The sequence below is a fragment of the Sceloporus undulatus genome, chromosome 3 (assembly GCF_019175285.1).
Source record: "Sceloporus undulatus isolate JIND9_A2432 ecotype Alabama chromosome 3, SceUnd_v1.1, whole genome shotgun sequence".
In the NCBI taxonomy this organism is placed as follows: domain Eukaryota; kingdom Metazoa; phylum Chordata; class Lepidosauria; order Squamata; family Phrynosomatidae; genus Sceloporus; species Sceloporus undulatus.
The window spans coordinates 113,835,428-113,857,065 of record NC_056524.1 but is presented as its reverse complement, the minus strand read 5'-3'; the positions used below and the strand labels follow the sequence as shown (position 1 = coordinate 113,857,065).

Sequence of the window (21,638 nt, the reverse complement as noted above, 5' to 3'; positions counted from 1 at the left end):
AGCGCATCCCTTCTGAAATGAGAACCTACCCCTTAAGACAGTGTTTTTCTAATTCACAGTGCTTTAAATGTTGCTTCACATGATCCATGTGTGATCCTTCATCTGGAGATATCAGATGGGGGAAGGCGGGAGTAAAAGGCATACTCCCGGCAAAGTCGCATGATGCACTGAAGATTTTCGACATATCACACTTATCCAGGACTTAAACCCGGAAGTTCCAGGAATGCTCCAGCAACAAACCATTCACGGGATCCCAGGAATGTTGCGTGCTGGAGTGTTCCTGGATCTTCATGGGTTAGTCCTGAATAAGCATGGCCATCTGAAAATTTCAGCACAATCCGCTACTTTGCCAGGAGTAGGCCTTTTTCTTCCCCGATTTCCCCTGATACACTAAACAAAGAACTCCTGTTCAGCTGGGAAAATTCTAGGAAGTACCTAAGATGCAGATTCGTTTTCCAACAGAGATACTCAGTCCTTCATAGGGTTTAGTATCAAACAAAGGAAGTAATGTCTACCATACCACAGCTTGGAAAACTACTTTGAAAAAGGAATTTGTTAAAGTTATAGTCTCAAAGCGATTAACTCACAATCATAGTGCAAACTGATTAACCTTTCATACTTTCAAAAGTAACCACAAGAGTTACTTGAAAAAAAAATGAATGCTACAAAAACTGTAGTTAAATGTGATACAAAATACATCCAAGTAGTTAGTCAACATTAAAATAAATATGTACAAAGAGAGAGAGGATGTTTTCTTTAAAACTCATAGGATTGCTAAGAGACTGGTTTAAGAGTATACTCAATATATCCTCACTTCCCAGTGATAATATTCAACAGTTTTTTCAAGTTTTATGTCATTTTCATAGTAATCTTAGTGGGTTTTTTCAGCGACAAAAAAATCCCAACAATTATGTGCCTCATAATGCAAAAAAAAAAAAAGCAATAAACACTAGAGCAAGCAATGGCCATTCATAACTTTTCAGTAGTATACAGTGGGCCCTTGTTATCCACTGGGGTTTGGTTCTAGGATCCCCGTGGATAACAAAATCCGTGGATGCTCAGGTCCCATTCAATCCAGTGGCATAACAAAATGGTGTCTCTTATATAAAATGGAAAATCAACATTTGCTATTTGGAGTTTATGTTTTTTCTGAATATTTTCAAGCCGTGGATGCTTGAATTTTCAAGCCATGGATAAGGAGGGCCAACTGTCTGTATTTCTAAGTTCCACATTGCCAAGGCAGCTTACCAAAAGAAAAAAACATGTATAACAATAAAAACAATAAAAATATGTGTAAGCAGTGCAGCTTAAACAGTTTGTAAAAGCCAGTCAGTATACAAAGATGTTTTTTATAAAAAGTAATTACTTTCTTCGTCAAGAAAAGCCGATTTCTGCAATCTTAACAATGTGATATTGTGCATCTACTCAGAAGTAACCCCCAGCTGGATTCAGTGGAACTTGCTCTCCAGTTAAGTACACTACATGAAAAGCTACAACCTATGTCGTACAATGAAGCATGGGCATGTAGGTGTATTTATTTATACAGTATGTTAAGCACTGTTACCTAATCACTAAAAAAAATGCTGCTCTTATTCCCCCAGCTTGTGACCTATCCTCAGGCATTGCCCACATTGCTGTACCTTCATTCAGACATCTAAACTGATCCTCTTTACAGTAAAGGCACCTAAAAAGCTATGCTGATGCAGAAATGTGTGACTCCACGTGCCTAGAGCTAAGAGTTCCTCCTTTCCAGTGATGATTCAAAGCAATGTGAACTGGTGCTAGGAAGCAGTGACTGTGTCGATTCTAGGCAGAGAAACTCACAACTGTCTGAAACAACCTGTCTCTTTCCATGCATGACTTTATCAAAGGGCAATATGAGTCATTTGGACTAACAAAATTCCCCAGATTCAGGGAATAGTTGTTGTTGTTGTTGTTCCCCCTTTTCCCCCAAACATGGGACACAAGGCAATCTTAAAAGATTAAAACAAATACAGATAAAAGCACATAAAAATACAGGTGGAAAACATAAAAGCGTGTTGCTTAAAAAGCGATGAAACTGTTTATAGATTTAAAACCCGTCTAAAACAAATTCATTAAAAAGACAAAAGAGAAAAATCAATACAACAGTACACTTTTAAAAGCATATGCAGACAGTTCCTAAAAGCTTGCAAGAACAGAAAAGTTTTTACTTCCTGATAAAAGAAGAACAATGTGGAAACCATACTAACCTCCCAAAGGTCAGATTTCCAAAGTCTAGGAGCAACAACGGAGAAGGCCAGTGGCCCTTTCCTGTGTTTGCATTAAGTGTGCCTGTGAAGGCCATGGGACCAAGAGAAGTGCCTTCCCAAAGACATGTGAATCCAGGTAAGCTCAAATAGGGACATAGTACTGTCCTTCAGATAATCTGACAGTCTGTAAGCACTTGGAAAGGGATGCTGCAATTACTTAAAACCAGCATGGGTTTCTCAAAAACAAGTTATGCAGACTAATCTTATCGCTTTTTTTGATAGAGTCAGAAGCTTGGTTGTTGAAGGGAATGCTGTTGATGTAGCATATCTTGATTTCAGTAAGGCTTTTGGCAAGGTCCCCATGATATCCTTGGAAAAAAGCTAGTGAAATGTGGGTCAGAAAATACGACCATTGTGTGGATTTGTACTTGCTTGACCAACTAAACCGAAAAAGTACTCCACAACTTCCTCATGTTGGAAAGAAGCAACTAGCACGGTGCCACAGGGGTCTGCCAAGTGCTATACAACATCTTTATCAATGATTTGGATCATGGAATAGAGGACATGTTTATCAAATTTGCAGATGATACCAAATTAGCAGAGATAGCTAATACCCCAGAGGACAGGTTCAAGATTCAAAATGACCTTAACAGATTAGAAAATTGGGCCAAAACTAACAAAATGAATATTAGCAGGGAGAAATTTAGGTTACTACACCTGGGCAGTAAAAATGAAATGCACAGATATAGGATGGGTAACACCTGGCTTGATAGCAGTTCATGTTGAAGGGATCCAGGAATCTTAGTGGACCACAGACTGAACATGAGTCAGCAATGTGATACAGCAGGTAAGAAAGTCAATGCAATTCTAGGCTGCATCACTAGGAATATAGTGTCCATATCGAGGGAAGTAATAGTACCATTTCTATTCTGCTTTGGTCAGACCTCACTTGGAATACTGTATCCAGTTCTGGGAACCACAATTCAAGAAGGATGTGGACAAGCTAGAACGTGTCCAGAGAAGAGCAACCATACCCTGTGTGGAGCTGGATATGTTTAGGGTGCAGGGTGAATTTAGCCTGGAGAAGAGATGGTTAAGGAGTGTTTAAATATTTGAAGGGATGTCATATTGAGAATGGGGCAAGCTTGTTTTCTGTTGCTCCAGAGAGTAGGACATGGAGCAGTGGATTCAAGCTACAGGAAAAGAGAATCCACTTCCAATATTAGGAGGAATTTCCTGATAGTAAGAGCTGTTTGACAGTGGAACACATTCCCTCAGAGAGCGGTGGAGTCTCCTTTGGAGTCTTTAAACAGGGGCTGGATGGCCATCTGTCAGGAGTGCTTTGACTGTGATTTCCTGCATGGCAGGGAGTTGGACTAGATGGCCCTTGTGGTCTCTTCCAACTCTATGATTCTATGACCTGGTGGAAAGGTAACAGCATTCTGTGTGCCTCAGCTTTTGGTCATACTGAGCACGTTACCAGAGACTAGTCTTTGACAGTGATGGCTCCCTCCCCTTAACAACAGAGATGAACACTGCCCCCTACAGTCAGACACATCTAGACAATCATATGAAAAGAGAAACCTTTATTTTTTATAGGTCATAACTGAAAGAAAGAAGCTGAGTTTTCATAGATTTGAGTCTACTTCCTCAGATGCATTCCCCCATGCATCCGAGAAAATAGGATCAAGTCTACAAAAGCTCATGCTGCCAGCTTCTTTCTCAAAGGTGCTACAAGATCATTTTGCAAACTGATTCTCCAGACTAACATGGCTATGTTTCTGATATTTGTTGCTATTGTGTGCTTTTAAGTCATTTTCAACCTATGGTGATCCTAAGGTGATCCAATCATTAGATTTTCATGGCAAGATTTTTTTTGGCCTGAGGCTGAGAGAGTGTGACTTGCCCAAAATCACCAGTGGGTTTCTGTGGCCAAGCGGGGATTCAAACCCTGGGTTTCTAGAATCCTAATCCAATGTTTCTTAGGTTTCCTTATGTGGGGGACCAACATTATTTCCCTTAAAGTGCCAGGGATTGGTACCATACTTGGGCCCACTTGAATGCCCATATTTGAACCTTGGTCTCACAATGTCCTACTCCAACACTCAAACCACTACACCAAGCTGGCTCCCCATTCTCTCAATACTATGCTTTTAAACTATAATTCTAAGAAAAAGCATAGTATGGGTTACTTTAAACTGTTTATTTATGTATTAATTTAAACCATGAGTCCTATTACCCAGCGCATATGAAGGCTCTTAATATTATAAATCATAATAAAAATGCACGCATAAACAAACTGAAAATAGACAGAAACTAGGGTGGATTTCTCAAATTACTCAAGCATTTCTCAAGTTCCTTTCAATGCCACAAGAGGGTAGTGTTTCAACAAATATCTATGAGTGCAGGTTAAACTCTAAACTATTGATGTCTTTAATAAAAAATATTTGACTGGCTGATTGATGCATTGACTGATGGCTATATTTCATTCCAGCATTTTAATGAACTTGTGGCAATGTAAGTGGTGCCCTTCCGTCTGTCCCTTTTATAGTTATAGGAACTCAGAGAAAGGTTAGCGTGAGAGAGAGAGAGTGCAACTAGCCAAAGTAGCAGGTTTCGCAATGTGTTCATGAAGTGGGCCCTTTAGATACGCATGCAAACAAAGCCTTGGATTCTGAAAGCCCTTAGATCAGCACAAACTCAGGGCTATGTGATTCAATCCTTCCTTAAAGAAAGAACCTAAAATTAGGCGTTCCCTAGACTACTAGTCTCAGGATTTCCTTCCCCCTTTGTTATCATAGCATGGCTTTTAGCCTTTCAAACTGTCTTTGAATTTTCCTGGTGAGATGTCAGCCATCATAACTGCAATCTTTCAATACCTCAAGAGCTGTCACAGAGAGGAAGGGCAGGTTTGTTCTCTGCCCAGAAAGTAGGTTTGAAGTTATAGAGGGTAGATTTCAACTGAACATTAGATGAAATCTCTTGATAGTAAGAGCAGTTTGACAATGGAAACCAAGGTGGGAGTGAGGGTCTCATTCTCTGGATGTCTTTAAAAGAAACCTGGACAGCTACCTGCTGGGGATGCTTTAGCTCAGTGGTTCCCAACCTTCCTAATGCTGCGACCCTTTAATACAGTTCTTCATGTTGTGGTGACCCAAACCCATGAAATTATTTTTGTTGCTACTTCATAACTGTAATTAAATAGGTGTTTTCCAATGGTCTTAGGTGACCCCCGTAAAAGGGTCATTCGACCCCCAGAGGGGTCCCGACCCACAGGTTGGGAACCACTGCTTTAGCTTAAGATCCTGCACTGAGCGGGGTGTGGACTTCACGGCCCTTGAGACCACTTCCAAATTCGAATTCTATGATTATATAATTGGGAAAAAAGTATTAAAACTAAAAGGGGTGGTATCAAAGCTCCCATACTACTTGAAAAACTTGTTTTCTTATCACAGATATTCAGAGGAACCTAGCTTGTGCTGATTTGGGCTAGGATCCTATTTGGCACTATGCTAGCATAATGGTCAGTCTGTTGTGCAAGCTCAGGCAGGGTGGAAAAAGCGGAAGGACAATGAATCTAGCAGCTCCAAGCTGCCTCTTCCCTTAATGCATGGTTTTTACAGGCCCGAGAAACCAAGGCTTGAACAACCACCTCTGCCTCAAGGCAGATGTTGTCCAAGCTATATCTCTCATTTTGCCTTGGCTCCATATAATCCCCTGGAAGTCAGGCATTTGAAACATAGGCAGCTTAGGACCAGCAGCCTCCTTCTTCTGTTGAGCATCAGCCATCTTTTGCTTCTTGCCATTGACCTTTGGCAAATCACACTCCCTCAGCCTCAGAGGAAGGTAGTGGCAAATTCCCTCTGAATAAATTTTGCCTTAACCATGCCAGCAGAGCTTATAAGACCCTGGCATTGGATTTGGTACTCTGCACTTTAAATATATTGTTGGAAGGTGATGGTTTTGGAAGCTGTAGTACAAAACCTGAACACAGGCAGAAAGCAAGACACTTCAGCTCCCAGTGAATTAAAAATGTGATCAGGACCCGTCCTCTGTTGCAAGACAGGACAATTCAACATTATCCTGGAAAATAAACATGGGAAGCATGATCCAGGATCTGCCTCTCTCTCTGTGTGTGCGAGAGAGAAAAACACTTGAAACTGTCCACTAACATTTTCAGATTCACATACAGTTTGTAAAAGTATAAAATACAACAGTGATAAAATAAAATAATGGCACATAAGGCCAAATATAAAATCAACATAAAATTAGCAGCAGACTTTTTTTTAAAAAAATCACCATAAAACCAAATTAAAACCAGCAGCAGGATAAAACTGCAAAGATATAGAAACATTAAAGCACTTTTAAAAAATGTAATGAAGTCAGCTGTCAGCAGTTGGGATGGATGTTGCAGATGTATCTTTTGTTGGTTTCCTTCCCTCTAGCTGGATTCAGTTTCTGTTCCAAATGCCTTCTGGTGAAAAACATTTTCAAACAACTCAGGGGGCATGTGAAGGGACAAAATTAAGGAACACTGATGAAATTAAGGACTAGAGTAGTTATGGGCTCGCCTCCTCACAGACTGGTCTTCTCTTGCAAATGGCCCCAACCCCATATTAGCATATATGTTATTAATTCCATATATTAACCTGAAGAGTTAGAAGGGAGTGAAGAGCTGAAGGGAGGTATACTCTTCCACCAGTCAGGGATTGGGGAGCTTTAGTTGGTGCCACCTGTTATTATGACAAGAGGAGGACTTACAACAGCTATCTGCTTCAACACTTGCTGTCCCTTTCCTTGTATAATCCTTTTCTGTTTTGAACTGTGCACCTGCAATTAGGAACACTCTTATCTTGTAATAGCTATACAGCACTTAAACAAATATATAAGCGCTAAACTGTAATAGCAACAAAAAGATTTGCAGTGACTTGTCTAGGGTAATCCATAGGTTAACAATGCAGCCTTCCCAAGAATGCTATTCCATAACCCCACCTACAGATTGTTTCTATTTATTAAAAGATTTGTCTTTCACCTTTCAGCCTATCAAGGGCATCAAAGTGATGCACTACAGACATGGGCATCCCTTCCAACATTTAACAATGAAAACTGAGACGAAGCAACATCAAACTGTGGTCAAGATGGCAAAAGTTATTAATAAAAAATAACAGGAGATGCTGCAGAAGTTTGCTTTTGCCTGATCCTACTGGGAAGAGAAAGATTTTGTCCCCATCTCTGCTCTCCCCCCAGTGAGTTAACTGCCTGCAAACTGCTTTTTCACTTTGAACTCAGTTTGCAGCAAAGAAAGTAAGCTGAGGACAAAAGGGGAAAGTGGAATGGGGGAGGAGAGAGAATGAAATGGAGATATTTTAAAAGCATCTGAAAAAGTGGGTCTCTCTCTATCAAATCAAGATATTTGGAAGGTATGAATAGGCCTTAATTTTTTTATTGCTGAGTAGAGTAGATCTATTGAATCCATTGGAGTTAAGCTTGTGTTGACCCACCATATCTTGGTGTTGATCCACCATTCAACCCACCTTTGATTGAATAGGTCTCTTCTAGTTGCGACTAATGAACAGGATGCCGGCCATTAACAAATAAAAACATTCTCAAAAAAGACTTTAAAACATTTTTTAAAACCTTGGTTGTGAAAACAGAGGCTCTCCATTAAAATTGTCTAAAAGCTAAACTAGATTTTAGAGAACAAAAGGTATGCAAAACAGTGTGGATTTCCCCTGAGGAGTTCAAAAGGGATGGAACCAGCTTGATTTCCTATGGAAGGTACAACCAGTGTCCTGATAAAACACTGCCTCATTTTCTCACCCTTGGAGCCTCTCAGGATGGTGCAACATGCAATAGGATCTCCATTGAGGATCTCAAATTCTGGACAGATTCACACAGGAGAAGGCAATTGTTTACATGCCCTTGGACTCAAGTTACTTGGGGCTTTGTATGTCAAAACCAGCCCCCAGAATGAAGCTTGGAAGCGAACCAGAAATCAGTGCAATTGGTATAAGAATGTATCACATAACAACCTGGTCACCACATTTGGCACCAGCTGTAATGTCCAAACACATCCAAGAATGTCCCCATCCATAAGCTTTCTTGATGGCTGCTCACAAGCAGTGGGACTCCTTACCAATGGTGCACACCCCGGCTCCTGTCCTGATGCTTTCAGCTGAGAGACAAAGACCTTCGTTTTCAGATGGACTTTCCACAGTTGCCTGTGGTGTATTTTACTGATAGGGTACTATTTTTACTGATGTGCTTTTTAAATTGCTTTTTAATTAATTTGTTTTTGACACAAGGTGATCAGGTGTCCTCCTTTTCCAGGACATGTCCTACATTTCAATCTTCTGTCCAGGAAATATTTCAAAATGTCCTCCATTTGGAGCAGGACTAAGAAGCATGAATGTACATTTATAGTACTGTAGTATTTTTAGGTTTTATTTTGTAATGTCCTACATTTTTCTTGAAGGGCCTACATTTGTGGTGTCTTTGTGTTTAGGACATCTGGTCACCCTGTTTTGACATTACAACTTTCTGTGGGTTTTGTGCTTTTATCTGTAGCTTCTTTTGTTCATTTTGTTGTGAGCCATCCTGAGTTCCTGTCTGTCTGTCTGTCTAATACATGAAGTAAATAAAATCAACAAAAAGGCAACCGTTTTTCCTTTTCCAATGCATTTATATTCAACCATATGTTAGGAATTTATCACATGGGGGACAACTGGAAGTATAAATTGTTATTAAACCCGTGATAATCTTGCATTTGCGCTAATGGTTTTCATACGATGTCGTGTTCAAAGCGCTATCATCCTGTGAATAACCTGTGATAATCCCACAATTGCACTAATGGTTTTCACACAACATCAAGATGAAACATGATTAGAGTGCCATTATCCCATGAATAACCAGGCAATTTTCACAGGATAAAGGTAAAGGTATTCCCTTGACATGAATGTCTAGTCATAACCAACTGTAGGAGGCAGTGCTCATCTCTATTTCTAAGTCGAAGAGCCAGCGTTGTCCAAGGACTGCTCTGGCGGTCATGAGGCCAGCATGACTCCACCGAACACTGTTACCTTCCCACTGCTTTTGAACTGCTAGGTAGGCAGAAGCACAGGTAAATCACTGTTTAAACGCCACATTTCCCCCGTGTGATACTACTCCGTAGTTGCTTTGTGGCTCAAACACATCCCTTACAAAAGATGTTCTATGCATGTTCTAGAAGCAACATCTTCAAAGGCTGAAGAGAGGAATTCTGAAGAGGAAGAAGCTTCTGTTGTTCTTAGCCTCTCAAATATCTCCTCCAAAATCATTTTCTTTTCACCTCATGTACTTTCCTAACATCATCTTCTTCCATGGCTGTAGAAAGTAACCCTGCTGCTGTTATTGCTAGAAACTGGGCAAGAGGGATGACCTGAGAATCTATTTCTTTTGTCTCTTGAGGGTTTTCCCCCCTGAGAAACCTCAAGTCATGTGGCTTCATCTGTCACTTGCTCTTTTCTGGCTGACCACATTCTGAGGAAATTGCTTCACGGGAACAATTTCTATTGCTGTATCTGTCTTGTGAGAAACTCCTGTGATCTGGGACATTTTTGTGTATTTTCCCTTGCAATTACAGCCCAAGGCTGAAAAGATGTTGTAATGGATAAGAGAATGTGAGCAATGAAACTCAGACCCTCATCTTACCGCAGAACTTACAGTGTAGTTCAAGCAAGCCACTATTTACAAAGTTGGTGTTAGTAGTAACTTCTCTGTTTAAGGAACAATATTCAAAGCTAAATGTGATAAAACAGCTAATCAGATCACATCCTCTTTAGACTCCAGTCTCTAACAGTTGGAGAAACACTGGGGCTGCAACAAATTGTTGTGGTGTGGATTGTTGCATGTTGGTTTTCAACCACCTCCTTCCATTCCCCACAGTGATAAGTTCCCTTCCCCATTGCATTTAATTCTTTACCATTTTGAATCTACAATAAATCACATCCAAAGAGAGGAGACTGGCATTAAGTTATAAAACAGGTGTTTGATAGCCCTGCCAAGATGTCCATTAATAAAGGTAAATAATTTCCATTTATGGCCTATAACTGCTTCCGTGACTAATATTCACTTACTAGATTCTTAAATCCAAGAGTTAGGTACATAGCAGCCCCCCCCCCCCATTCTCTGTTTGTTAGATTAAATATAAATGTTTGCTTTACATTAAGCTGTAGTTAATGTTTGGAGGAGTGCTGAGTATCTTGGTGTGAACAGAAAGACACATGGCACACTATGTAAGTAGGTTCCCCTCTTGGTAAGAGCTAGATACAACAGTATCTTCAACTGCTACGTTTTGTTTTCTGGCTCTCAGCTGCAGTTGGTTGCTTTCATGTTTCTATGTCAGTGAGGCAATTAATATATTTTGGGGTTTAGTCTGAAATTTATTCTGAGATGTAGTCTGATTGCTAGCCTCAAAACAGATTTAAGTGTCCAACGATGGAAGTGGATGGGTACCAGGGAAAGTAAACATGTCCACTTGAAGACACTGTTACTCTTTGCTCCCTAATAATTTTTAACCACAGAGAACTTAAGCTCATCCCAATCCATCAGTTTCTTTCTTTTCCATACTAGAATATTGTGGTCCTCCTATTCATGGAGGAAACAAAATAGAGTGATGTAGTGGTTCTGAGTGTTGGACTAGGACTTTGAGAGACCAGGGTTCAGATCTCCACTAAGCTATGGGAAATCCCTGGATGACCTTGGGCAAATCACACTCTCTCAGTCCAAGAGAAATGCAGTGACAAACTCCCTCTGAACAAATCTTGCCAAGAAAACCCTGCGGTAGGCTCACCCTAGGGTTGTCATAAACTGGAAATTACTTGAAGGCATACAAACATACCCACTCCCACAAATGTTAACTATTATAAAACCTTGGGACATTTCCAGTAACATATAGTTAAGAAGCAAGAACCTTAGCAACACAGGAAGCTGTTTTTTCTCCCCAGCCCTTTCGCACTACATAACTATAGCACTATGATTCCACTTCAACTGTCATGCTTCTATCCAATGGTATTCTGGGATTTGCAGTTGAGGAGGGACACTTTCTTGCCAGAGAGCTCCTGTAGTGCCTCATCAAAGTACAAGCCCCAGGATTTCACAGGATGCAACCTTGGCAGTTAAAGTGCTATAAGCATAGTGCTATAATTGTATAAGGGCTCTGAGGCAGGCCATTAACCCAATTTCTGTATTTTTGCACCACTCAGCATCATCTGCGGTCCTCCAAATGCTGTTGTACTTCATGTTCCATCTGTCCTAACCAGCACAGCTAATGGTAATGACAGGTGGGAGTTATAATTCATCAACATCTGGAAGGCCATAGATTCTCTACTTACAATAGATGGAAATGGCTCTCTGGGGGTTCAGACAGAAGCCTTTCCTAGCTCTAACTGTAGATACCATATGTAAAGTCTACGTTCTCATGTAATGATTTACAGGTCTGCTTCTCTTTAGGTTCCATGTAAATAACATTAATATTACAGAGGTATTAAACCTGTAGCCTGCACTAACAATTAGATAACATAAATCTCTAGTTTTTACTGGGACATTCAAATCAATAAATAAATAGTACAGCGTTTCAGAATAGTGATATTTTAGCAATCTTGGGAGAAAATTAGATGTTCAGTTGGAAAATCTGTGGTCAGATCTCCCACAGTTATTTCAACTATAACAGCAGCTGTGAGTATAGATTAGATTTAACCCTCAGCTGCTGTTATTAGCTATATTATCTCCACTGGGGACAACAGATACATACCATGCATGCAATTTGCAAAATGTATCTTCAGCATCTCCCCAAAGAGCTTAAAATATATAGTGTTTTACCAGGAATATGTACCAGAAAATAAAGGTGGTTGAAACATATGTAATCTTGCTAGGAATAAAGTCCATATGCATTATCAGGGGGATATACACAGGTGCTTATCACATGTGAGACTGGAACTCTAGACCAAAGCGCTTCCATAGCAGAGTCACTTCGAATCCAAGGCAATTCACGTGATGAACTATCACACGTGAAGAACGAAATTGTAGTAATTACTGGGTCAAAGCGGAGCGAGTGCACATTGATGGTGTCCCTTATATAAAACAGAAAATCAAACTTTACTATTTGGAATTTATACTTTAAAAAAAATATTTTCAAGTCATGGATGCCTGAATCCACTGATAAAAAAATCCATGGATAAGGAGAGCTGGCTGTATTGATTTAACCATATCACCTTGGAACTATTCTACCTAAGCTACATTCTTGCTAAATATTATTCAAGGTGTATTTGTTACAACAGAAGCCTCTGCCTGAGTGAATTCTAAACCATATAGGCACAGACAAACAAGCTACTTAAGATATTAAACTTATAAGAGGAGGACACTTAGGACCCTAAACCTTATGCATCTAGGGAAAGTGTATAAAAAGTGGACGCTGGGCAGGCGTCATTGACAAGGGGCTGAGTAGATATGCATAGCATTCCATGATTAGGCATCCTAGCAATGTGCAGGATTGCAGCCTAACTATGCAATATACCCAAATAAATGCATATGCATTTACATGGGGCTTTTGCTCTGTCTTTCAGTCTGAACTTCTCTGAAAGGTACCTTTTATGTGCCAATTTCCTTACTAGAAAAATCTTACTGTTAAAAATCTTACAACACTGATAAGTGCCATGGAGTACACATGCCAGGATACAATTACTGTGGGCCCTTCTTATACACTGATTTTTTATACACGGATTCAAGGATCCATGGTTTGAAAATATTCAAAAAAAGGTATAAATTTCAAATATCAAACCTTGATTTTCCATTTTTTATAAGGGACACCATTTTGCTATGTCATTATATGTAATGGGACTTGAGCATCCACGGATTTTGTTATCCACGGGGGATCTTGGAACCAAACTCCAGCGTATAACAAGGGTCCACTGTATTGCTTCTTCTGCATGGTATGTTTTAAATTTTAAAGATTATGTCCTCTTGCTTTGCCAAAGTGATAAACTTTTATAATGAGCCTGGAGTGCTCCTTACGTAAAAAGTTCTGGCTTTATTTTATTTTTAAAAATCCCTTTGTGTGCTTATTAGAAATGTGTTTTTGGTTTATCGAGGCAAGACAGGGAACAAGGAAGCCATTCCTTCTTAAGTATAATGAAGTGGTTGCATGTGCAGTCCGAAGTCTATAAATGTTAAATATGCTTAATTTACTAACTGAAACCATAATACACATCAGAGGTTGGTGATTACTGTTCGTGGCAGGGGTTCTGTGATACTTTTCATGGTTGCATTTCTTACCTGGTTTCTTGAAAAAGTTGACATCTAATCTTCTGATGAAGAGGGTTGGGCAAGGAGAGAGATCAGTGGTGTGGAAAGACATTAGCTCTTGGGAGGAGCTCAGGAGTCAAGGAGCCATGGGAGGAGGAGAGGTTTCTCAGTCAGTTTGTTGTTGTTGTGTGTCTTCATGGCATTTCAGACTTATGCTGACTCTAAGATGACCCTATCATGGGGTTTTCTTTGCATGTTTCTTCAGATGGAGTTTGTCATTGCCATCCTCTGAGGCTGAGAGAGTGTGACTTACCCAAGTTCATCCAGTGGGCTTACATGACTGAGGGCCTGAACAGACAGGCCAAAAAAAAAGATGCTTCGGGTCACTTTGGGGGTATGCTCTTTAAATGACAGAAGTTGCACCAAAGCTGTCCTCCAGTCCTTACGACTGTAGCATGGCTTTGTCGCGGCTACCAGCCTCTCAGGATGCATGCATCATTTAAACAGCATACCTCCAAAGTGACCCGAAGCAGCTTTATTTTGGTCTGTCTGTCCAGGCCATGAGTCAGGATTAGAACCCTGCTCTCCAGAGCCATAGTCCTGCAGTCAAACCATGATAGTTCAGTTTATTAATCTTTTACTTTTACCTCTAATGGGTGAAACCTGCTATGATATTATGGAAACTATACTGATAACATTGTGGTTTGAATAAATGTGTGTGTAAATCAACCATAGCATTTTTAAAACTACAAAGGCATGTTTCAAAACATTTCCAGCCCTCTCTCTTGCATTGCTAGCCACAATTTTTTGCTGGGTTGTGAATTCAATTGATATGTACTGTATACAAGTGGAATTTCAATCTCACAATACAGGCTAATGCTCTTGCATGTTAAAGAAGTATATTTTTAAAAAAATATTTCCTTTTTAAACCCCTTCTTGTATATCTGTCTAGTTTACCCATCAAAAACCTGTCATACCAGTTTCACTAAGAATGAGGTCATTATTTTTACTTTTGGTTAAACTCATAGGGATGGGCTTGGATTATCTGGTGGTTAAACCTGAACTAGGACATTCTGCAGGTTTCAGATTTTTCTCCCTGAAGCTTTATCTGTGACTCTCATGAATGCATACTTCCTGCTTTTGTTTTAGAGCTGGAGATTCTTGTAGTGAATATAAGAATCCCAGTATCTGACATCCTATTGATTTCTTCTTCAGACAATGCACTTTCTGACTAAAATTAGGGCTCAAAGTAGATAACAGTAAAATATAAATAGAATAACAAAATTATAAATGAAACATTAAAGCTTACTAAAGAAAAATACATAATAAGAATATCACTGTAAAAAAATCAAAGAATTAGAAAAGGTGAGGAGATAAAGCTTTTCAACCCTTAAATGAGGAGTAACACTGGCAACCCTACTAAATTCAGATGTAGAGGAGTACAAAATGGTTCTCCTCTCTCCTCTGTTACAAAACTTCTAACATGTATATTTTAATGTGTTTTTATTGCTTTTGTATATTGTGTCTGTTATTATGTTGTACACCACCCTGATTGGAAGAAGGGCGGTATATAAATAAAGCATTTATTTATTATTTATTTATTATTTATGCCACTGCATTGGAAGCAAGGAGCATATCTTGGTATACTAATATTGCCCTAAAAATGGATCTCCTGCAAGTTTCCAGTGGTGCCTTCATGCAGTGGTTCTGTATATTCTAGCACTCAATGCGGCACTTTGCCAATGTAGCAGGGTATTAAATGAAACGGTTAACCTTCACTCTTAAATGCAGTTAGATATTTTTAAACTGGATAAGGCAACTGTCTATATTTCAGGAAATGTTTATGGGCACATAATTTTATTTTATGAACAGAGTTAACAAGCTATCTTAACAAATACAGGTTTTCCAACCCCTTTTTATTGTGAGCCAAACCCCTAAGTGCTCCTGTGGAGGGGCCTGGAACAGGATGGGACAGTCTGTCACATATTAGGAAGAGGAATTTAACCATTAACTCTGCTGACAAAATCCCAACAAAGTAATGCACATAGAGAGACAGCAATTTGCTTTGTGGGAAAACTAATCATTACCAATGTGAATATGGGGACAGGAAACTAGCAATGGGAAATCTGCATGTGGAATCAAGGAGAGGGTAGCTAATTGTCCTCTGCCTTATTAAGGAAGAATCACCAGGGCTTCCATCAAGAGAAACCTTGGCTTACCATATTTCGGTGAGATGTATGTAGATTGGGGGTGTGTGTGTGTGTGTGTGTGTATGAGAAAGAATAATCTACCAAATTTTATATTGTTCATAATGAGTTCAGCCTAACAGAGTACATATTAGTAGACTTACTGGCACATCACTGTTAAGGACTTGGCATTATTTACATGGGATGAAGAATCATATGAAGATGAACCCCAAATTCTAGAAAGTGAGGTAGAAGTTGTATTACAAGAAATTGGGAAAAATAAATCACCCGGAAAAAATTATATTCCAATTTAACTGCTACAATCCATGTTACCTTCATTGCAGATGTGTCCGGAGAGGACACCAAGCCTCTGCTTGACTTAGGGGAATATTTAGATTTAGCTCAAATAGAGAGAGATACAGAATGACGGGGGTAACTCGGTCTTGGGGGATCTAGCCCAGCTTCACGGGGTTCCAAAGTACATAATAGAACTCCAGAGGCACTGAGGCAGGTTTCCAAATGAAAATGAGTTTTATTTAAAAGAGGAAATACTGTACACACTCATTTAAGCAGACAAACACACACACACACAAGGACTAGAGAATTCAGAGGTGGGAGGTTGGAATAGATGTAAGGCATCACTAACAGTGATGGCAACACCGAGGTGTGAATGGATGGCAATAGGCATGCATTTCCAGGGAGAAAGGATTAATGCACAGGATTACCAGTGCTTTGTTTGTCTTACATCAGCCCATTGTCCTGTGATCTTGGGGTCTCCTCCCCTCCTCCTGAATGTTCAGAATCAATCAATACAACTGGGGCTCCCATGCAACTCCTGTCTTGCTAGCCTACATGCAAAAGCTATTCTCCAGTCACAGCATCTGAATTTTGGGTTGTGCAAGGATTAACCAGCCTTTTTTATTGCATTTCTGATTTCAAAAGAGGAGGGGTATCTAGAGACACTCATGGCTCTAGTATTCATACATATAGAATCAACTCTAGTGTTAATTAAAATATGCCAACAAATAGTCTGGCCAACAGACTGGAAATCCTCAATGCACAAAAAAAGGAGACGCAAGAGAATGCAGAAACTATGGCGGGGTACAAACCGCCGCTTTGCGGCGCTCCCCCGCCGCCGCCATTTGCTCCGCGCGGGAGCCGCAGCAGCCAAACCGCGCGGCTCCCGCGCGGAGCAAAAAAGAAGCTCCATTTCGGAGCTTCTTCTTGCGGCGCGTCTATGACGTCGCGAGGCGCCTGGCGCGGACTCGCGACGTCATAGGCGCCGCGACGCGTCTGGACGCTGTGCGTCCAATACGCAAAGATGGCGGCGCCCATGTAGAAAGGGCGCCGCCATCTTTTACGTATTGACTACGTATTAGGGTTAGGGGGGTGCGGAAGCACCGCCCCTTCCTAACCCTAATACGTATTCAATACGTATTTTTTGGCGGTTTGTAACCCGCCCATATGGCCATAGCACTAATTTCCCACACAAGGAAAATTATGTTTAGAATACGCAACACAGACCCCAACCACAAATGGAGAGAGAAATCCCAGAGGTTCAAGCAGGGTTCAGGAAAGGTTTGCCATCAATTTCAGTCAGAGCCTCTTTGCCATGATAGCTCTTGATAGTTCTAATGAGAAAGCTATACTCAGAATGGTTCCCAATAGGCAAAGGAGTCTGGCAAGGCTGCATATTATCATCATACTTGTTCAACTTATATGCAGAAAATATCATACGAAGAGCAGGGCTAGACTTGGAAGAAGGACTGAAGATAGGAGGAAGGAACATCAATAATAATAGGATATGCATATGACATATTATTACTAGTGGAAAATACTTGAAACACTTACTAAGGAAGGTCAAAGAAGAAAGTGCAAAAGCAGGCTTGCTGCTGAACATAAAGAAAACAAAAATAATGTCCACGGAAGCTGTACATAAATCCAAATTAGACAATGAGGAAATCGAAATAGTTAAAGGTTTCTTGTACCTTGGATCAAACATTGTTCAGAACAGAGACTGCAGTCAAGAGATAAGAAGACTAGGAGTGGGAAGATCAGCCTTGAAAGAGCTAGGAGAGATCCTAAAGAGTAAAGATATACAACTGAGCACTAAAGTTAGAGTTGTACAAGCCATGGTTTTCCCCATCATTATGTATGGATATGAGAGCTAGACAATGAAAAAATCAGACAAAAAGAAAACTCATGAGATGTGGTGCTGGAGAAGAGTACTGAGGATACCATGGGCAGCAAGAAAAGACTCACAAATGTGTCCTGGAACAGATAAAGCCTGAAACACCCCTAGAAGCCAAGATGATCAAGTTTTACTTTGGCCACTTCATGAGAAGAAGACACGACTCACTGGAAAGGACACTAATGCCGGGAAAGGTTGAGGGCAAAAGAAAAGGAGGAAGACCACACACCGGATGGAGAGATTCAGTTGGGGAGGCCATGGACATGAGCCTGCAAGACTTGAGCAGAGCAGAATACAGAGAGTCTTGGATGTGTCTCATCCACAGTCACAAGGTCAACTCAAGAGCAGCTAACAACTAAATCTACACAAAGTAAAAGAATGAAAACATTCTGAAATGGCTGCGTTTCACAGTGATTATAGCATCAGTATTGCAGCACCTGGATTATTATGTTTTATTGTTTCCGGCTGTAGGACTGTGTGAAATGCTTCCGCTCACTAAAACTGCTGGATGCTTATGTACTTTGTAATGACTTATTCTTTTCAATTGAAACTGCCCTCTCTCACCTTTCCATAGTAGGGAAATGTTAAAGCTGGCTTCATAGGCAAACCATTGACTAACATCTGCTGGGCACCTAATGCCTGTCTGTCAGTTTCTTGCAAACAGTGCAAGACTGGGGCTGCGTCCACACTGGAGGAATAACCCAGTTTGGTACCGTTCTAAGTGTTTTGGCTCAAGGCTATGGAATTCTGGGAGCTGGAGTTTATTGTGGGGCCCAGAATTCCATAGTCTTGAGCCAAGTCAGGGGATTTAATGTTTGGTGCAGGGAACCTGATCTTTTAAATACCACCACATTTTATTGGGACAAGCATCCTGACTTGATTACAACCAGGTGCACTGAGACTTCTATTTAAAACTGAGAGGACCATGCTAGTCCTTCCTGCTGTGCTGTGCCCTTTAAGGGATCTTGGACTACATCTCCCAGAAGCCTCGGCCGTGTGTTGCCAATGCTCTGGGCTTCTGGGAGCTGAAGTCCAAAATCCCTTAAAGGGCACAGTTTGGAGGAAACAAGGTTTCTAGGGCGCCATTTTTAAAAAACGCTCCCTGTGGAACCTTGGGATTTGTAGTTTGGCGAGGGAGCCAGCCTGGCCTCTGAGAGAGAGCACGGGCGCCCGGCCAAACTACAAGTCCCATGATCGCACAGGCCGCATCCAGCTATGGCTAGGCCTTGAGTTGGCCGGAGTGGTGGTCTCTATGGTAACGGGGAGGAGCGGAGGCGGAAGTGACGCCTCCGGTGCGTGCGTGCGTGAGCGGCTGACGTGTCTGCGGAAGCCGGAAGTAGCGGCTGTGCGGAGACTCGGGAGGCCGGGGCCGTTCTAGCGTCCGGCTCACTCTCCTTCCTTCCTTCCCCCGCCGTTTCCATGGCGGTGGCGAGGCTCCTCTTGGCGCTGGCGCTGGCTGGGCCTCCCTCGGCGCGGGCCTTCTACCTCCCCGGCTTGGCCCCCGTCAACTTCTGCCAGGACTCCGGAGGCAAGGACGGCGAGTGCAAGGTGGGTCTCCCTGGGACTGGAAGGGAGGGACTCTCAAGGAAGATCCACCTATCTAAAATCTATATATATATATATATATATATATATATAATCTTTTTATATATAATTATATATATATCATATCTGTATCTATATAAAATATTAAATCTATATATATATATTCACCATATATATTATATTTAATATGTATATATTATATTTTCATTATATTATATATATTTACATTTTATTATATTTATATTATATATTGATATTTTCTATGTGTTATATATATATATAATACATTATATAATATATGCATTGTATTGTGTATGTATATATATATTATAATATGTATAATTTATATATATAATATTTACATTATATTATATATATATTTACATTTTATTTTATAAATTTATATTATATATATTTATACTTTCTATATTTTTATATCTACATAATACTTTGTTATATATAAGTTTATATTTATGTAATATATAAAATATATATTATATTTACATTATATATATGTTATATTATATTTATGTTATATAATAATAATAATAATAATAATAATAATAATAATAATAATACTAAATGACTTATTCATAGCCCTTCCAATCACAAGGAATCAGGGCAGGTTACAACAATGAAGAATACAGTACAGTACATGGAGATACGTTCTGCCAAATACCCTGGACCTGAGCCATATAGGGCTTAATAGATCATAACAGGCACTTTGAATTGTGTCTGGAAACAAAGCTGTTTCAAGAGGGGCATTGTGTGTTCTCTGTAACCTGCCCCAGTTAACAGCCTGGCTGTAGCTCTTTAGACCAGATGAAGTTTCTGAACAGTCTTCAAAGGCAGCCCCAAATAGAGATGCCACAGTAGAGTCCATACAGGATGTAAACAAGACATGTACCATTGAAGCCAGATCCAACTTTTTCAAGAACGGAGGCAGTTGGTGGCCAAGTTTTGACTCTTGGCCATTGCAGAGACCTGGGCCTCCAGGTTCAGATCTGAGTCCAGGAGTGCCCCCAACTACAAACTTACATCTTCAGGGAGAGTGTAACCCCATCTAACACAGGCTGTATCCCTATTGCCTGATCTGCCTTCTGATTGAACAGGAGCACCTGTGTCTTGTCTCAATTCAATTTCTTTGCCCTCATCCAGTCCATTACTGATGACAGACACTGGTTTAAGACCAGGGCAGCCTTATATGGTTGTTTTATTTTCTCCTTCCCCCAAATAAGATATGTTAAATAAGTTTAAAATGTAAATGTAATAATAGAAATGTGAGGCCAGCGTTGGGCGTTTCTGGGTTTTGTGTGTGTTTTGAAGGGTGGGGTCTCAAGTGGCTGCTTTTATTCTGTCAGTTACAGGACAGTTGGATCCCATCACTGTAACTACTGTATTTGAGTTTCTCAAATGTAAAGCTGCCTATGTCATTGTATTGTAATGGAAATTGCATCACTGATTTGATCCAGCTGGGTGCTCTTAAAGGATGCCATATCTGTTATCCCCCTATTCTCCAAGCCAAAAATGTGGGTTATTTGCCCCATTCCACCCCAAATTTTGGACTTCAAGTTACAGAAGAACCCTCCCCAAAATCTAACTTCTCTAGTCTCCATATTAGAAATGCTATTCTGCATAATTAATTATTCTGAGTTCAGAATATTATGAATTGGTTAATTTTAGTACTGCCTTGTGTTGCCTCAATAATAAACCTTTTCACTTCAGAACAGGCGAGAAATGTGTGTTCCTACTAATGTTGTTGTGCTGCAGTTCCAGTTAATTCTTCCCAGCATATTCAATGGAGAGGGATGCTGTGAGCTCCAGTCCAACATTAGGAGAAGTGTATCTTTCCTGCCCTGATTTGTATGTTCTAGAAGGAAAATCATACTGTACTGATTTTTCTGACATTTCAGTTGGAGCTGAAATAGAGAAATGTACTTTACAGTCTGTCCTGTTCATTTAATATATCTTGTCCTGTCCAATCTCTGTTGTGTTTGTTTTGCTTTTAACTATAAATAAATGACGATCAAAACACTGTATAATCACATTTTTAACAACAGGCAGTCATTCTCAACATGATTGGTATTAAATCTACTGATGTCGCTTTGTCTCTTTTGCAGTCTTCCATAGAGGTGTTTGTAAACAGACTGGACTCTGTAGAATCAGTCCTTCCTTATGAGTATACTGCGTAAGTACATTCACTTA

At 40.2% G+C, this 21,638-nt stretch overlaps 1 protein-coding gene across 1 annotated transcript in view; it reads left to right on the top strand.

The window, feature by feature from the left end:
* The first annotated feature begins 19,204 nt into the window (after positions 1 to 19,204).
* TM9SF2 (transmembrane 9 superfamily member 2) overlaps positions 19,205 to 21,638 on the top strand; it is a 30,960-nt gene continuing 28,526 nt past the window's right edge. Inside the window, exons 1-2 of the mRNA XM_042459674.1 lie at positions 19,205 to 19,436; positions 21,554 to 21,621. Of these exons, the coding sequence (XP_042315608.1) occupies positions 19,308 to 19,436; positions 21,554 to 21,621 (197 nt within the window). The 5' untranslated portion in view covers positions 19,205 to 19,307. The remainder of the gene's footprint in view (positions 19,437 to 21,553; positions 21,622 to 21,638) is intronic.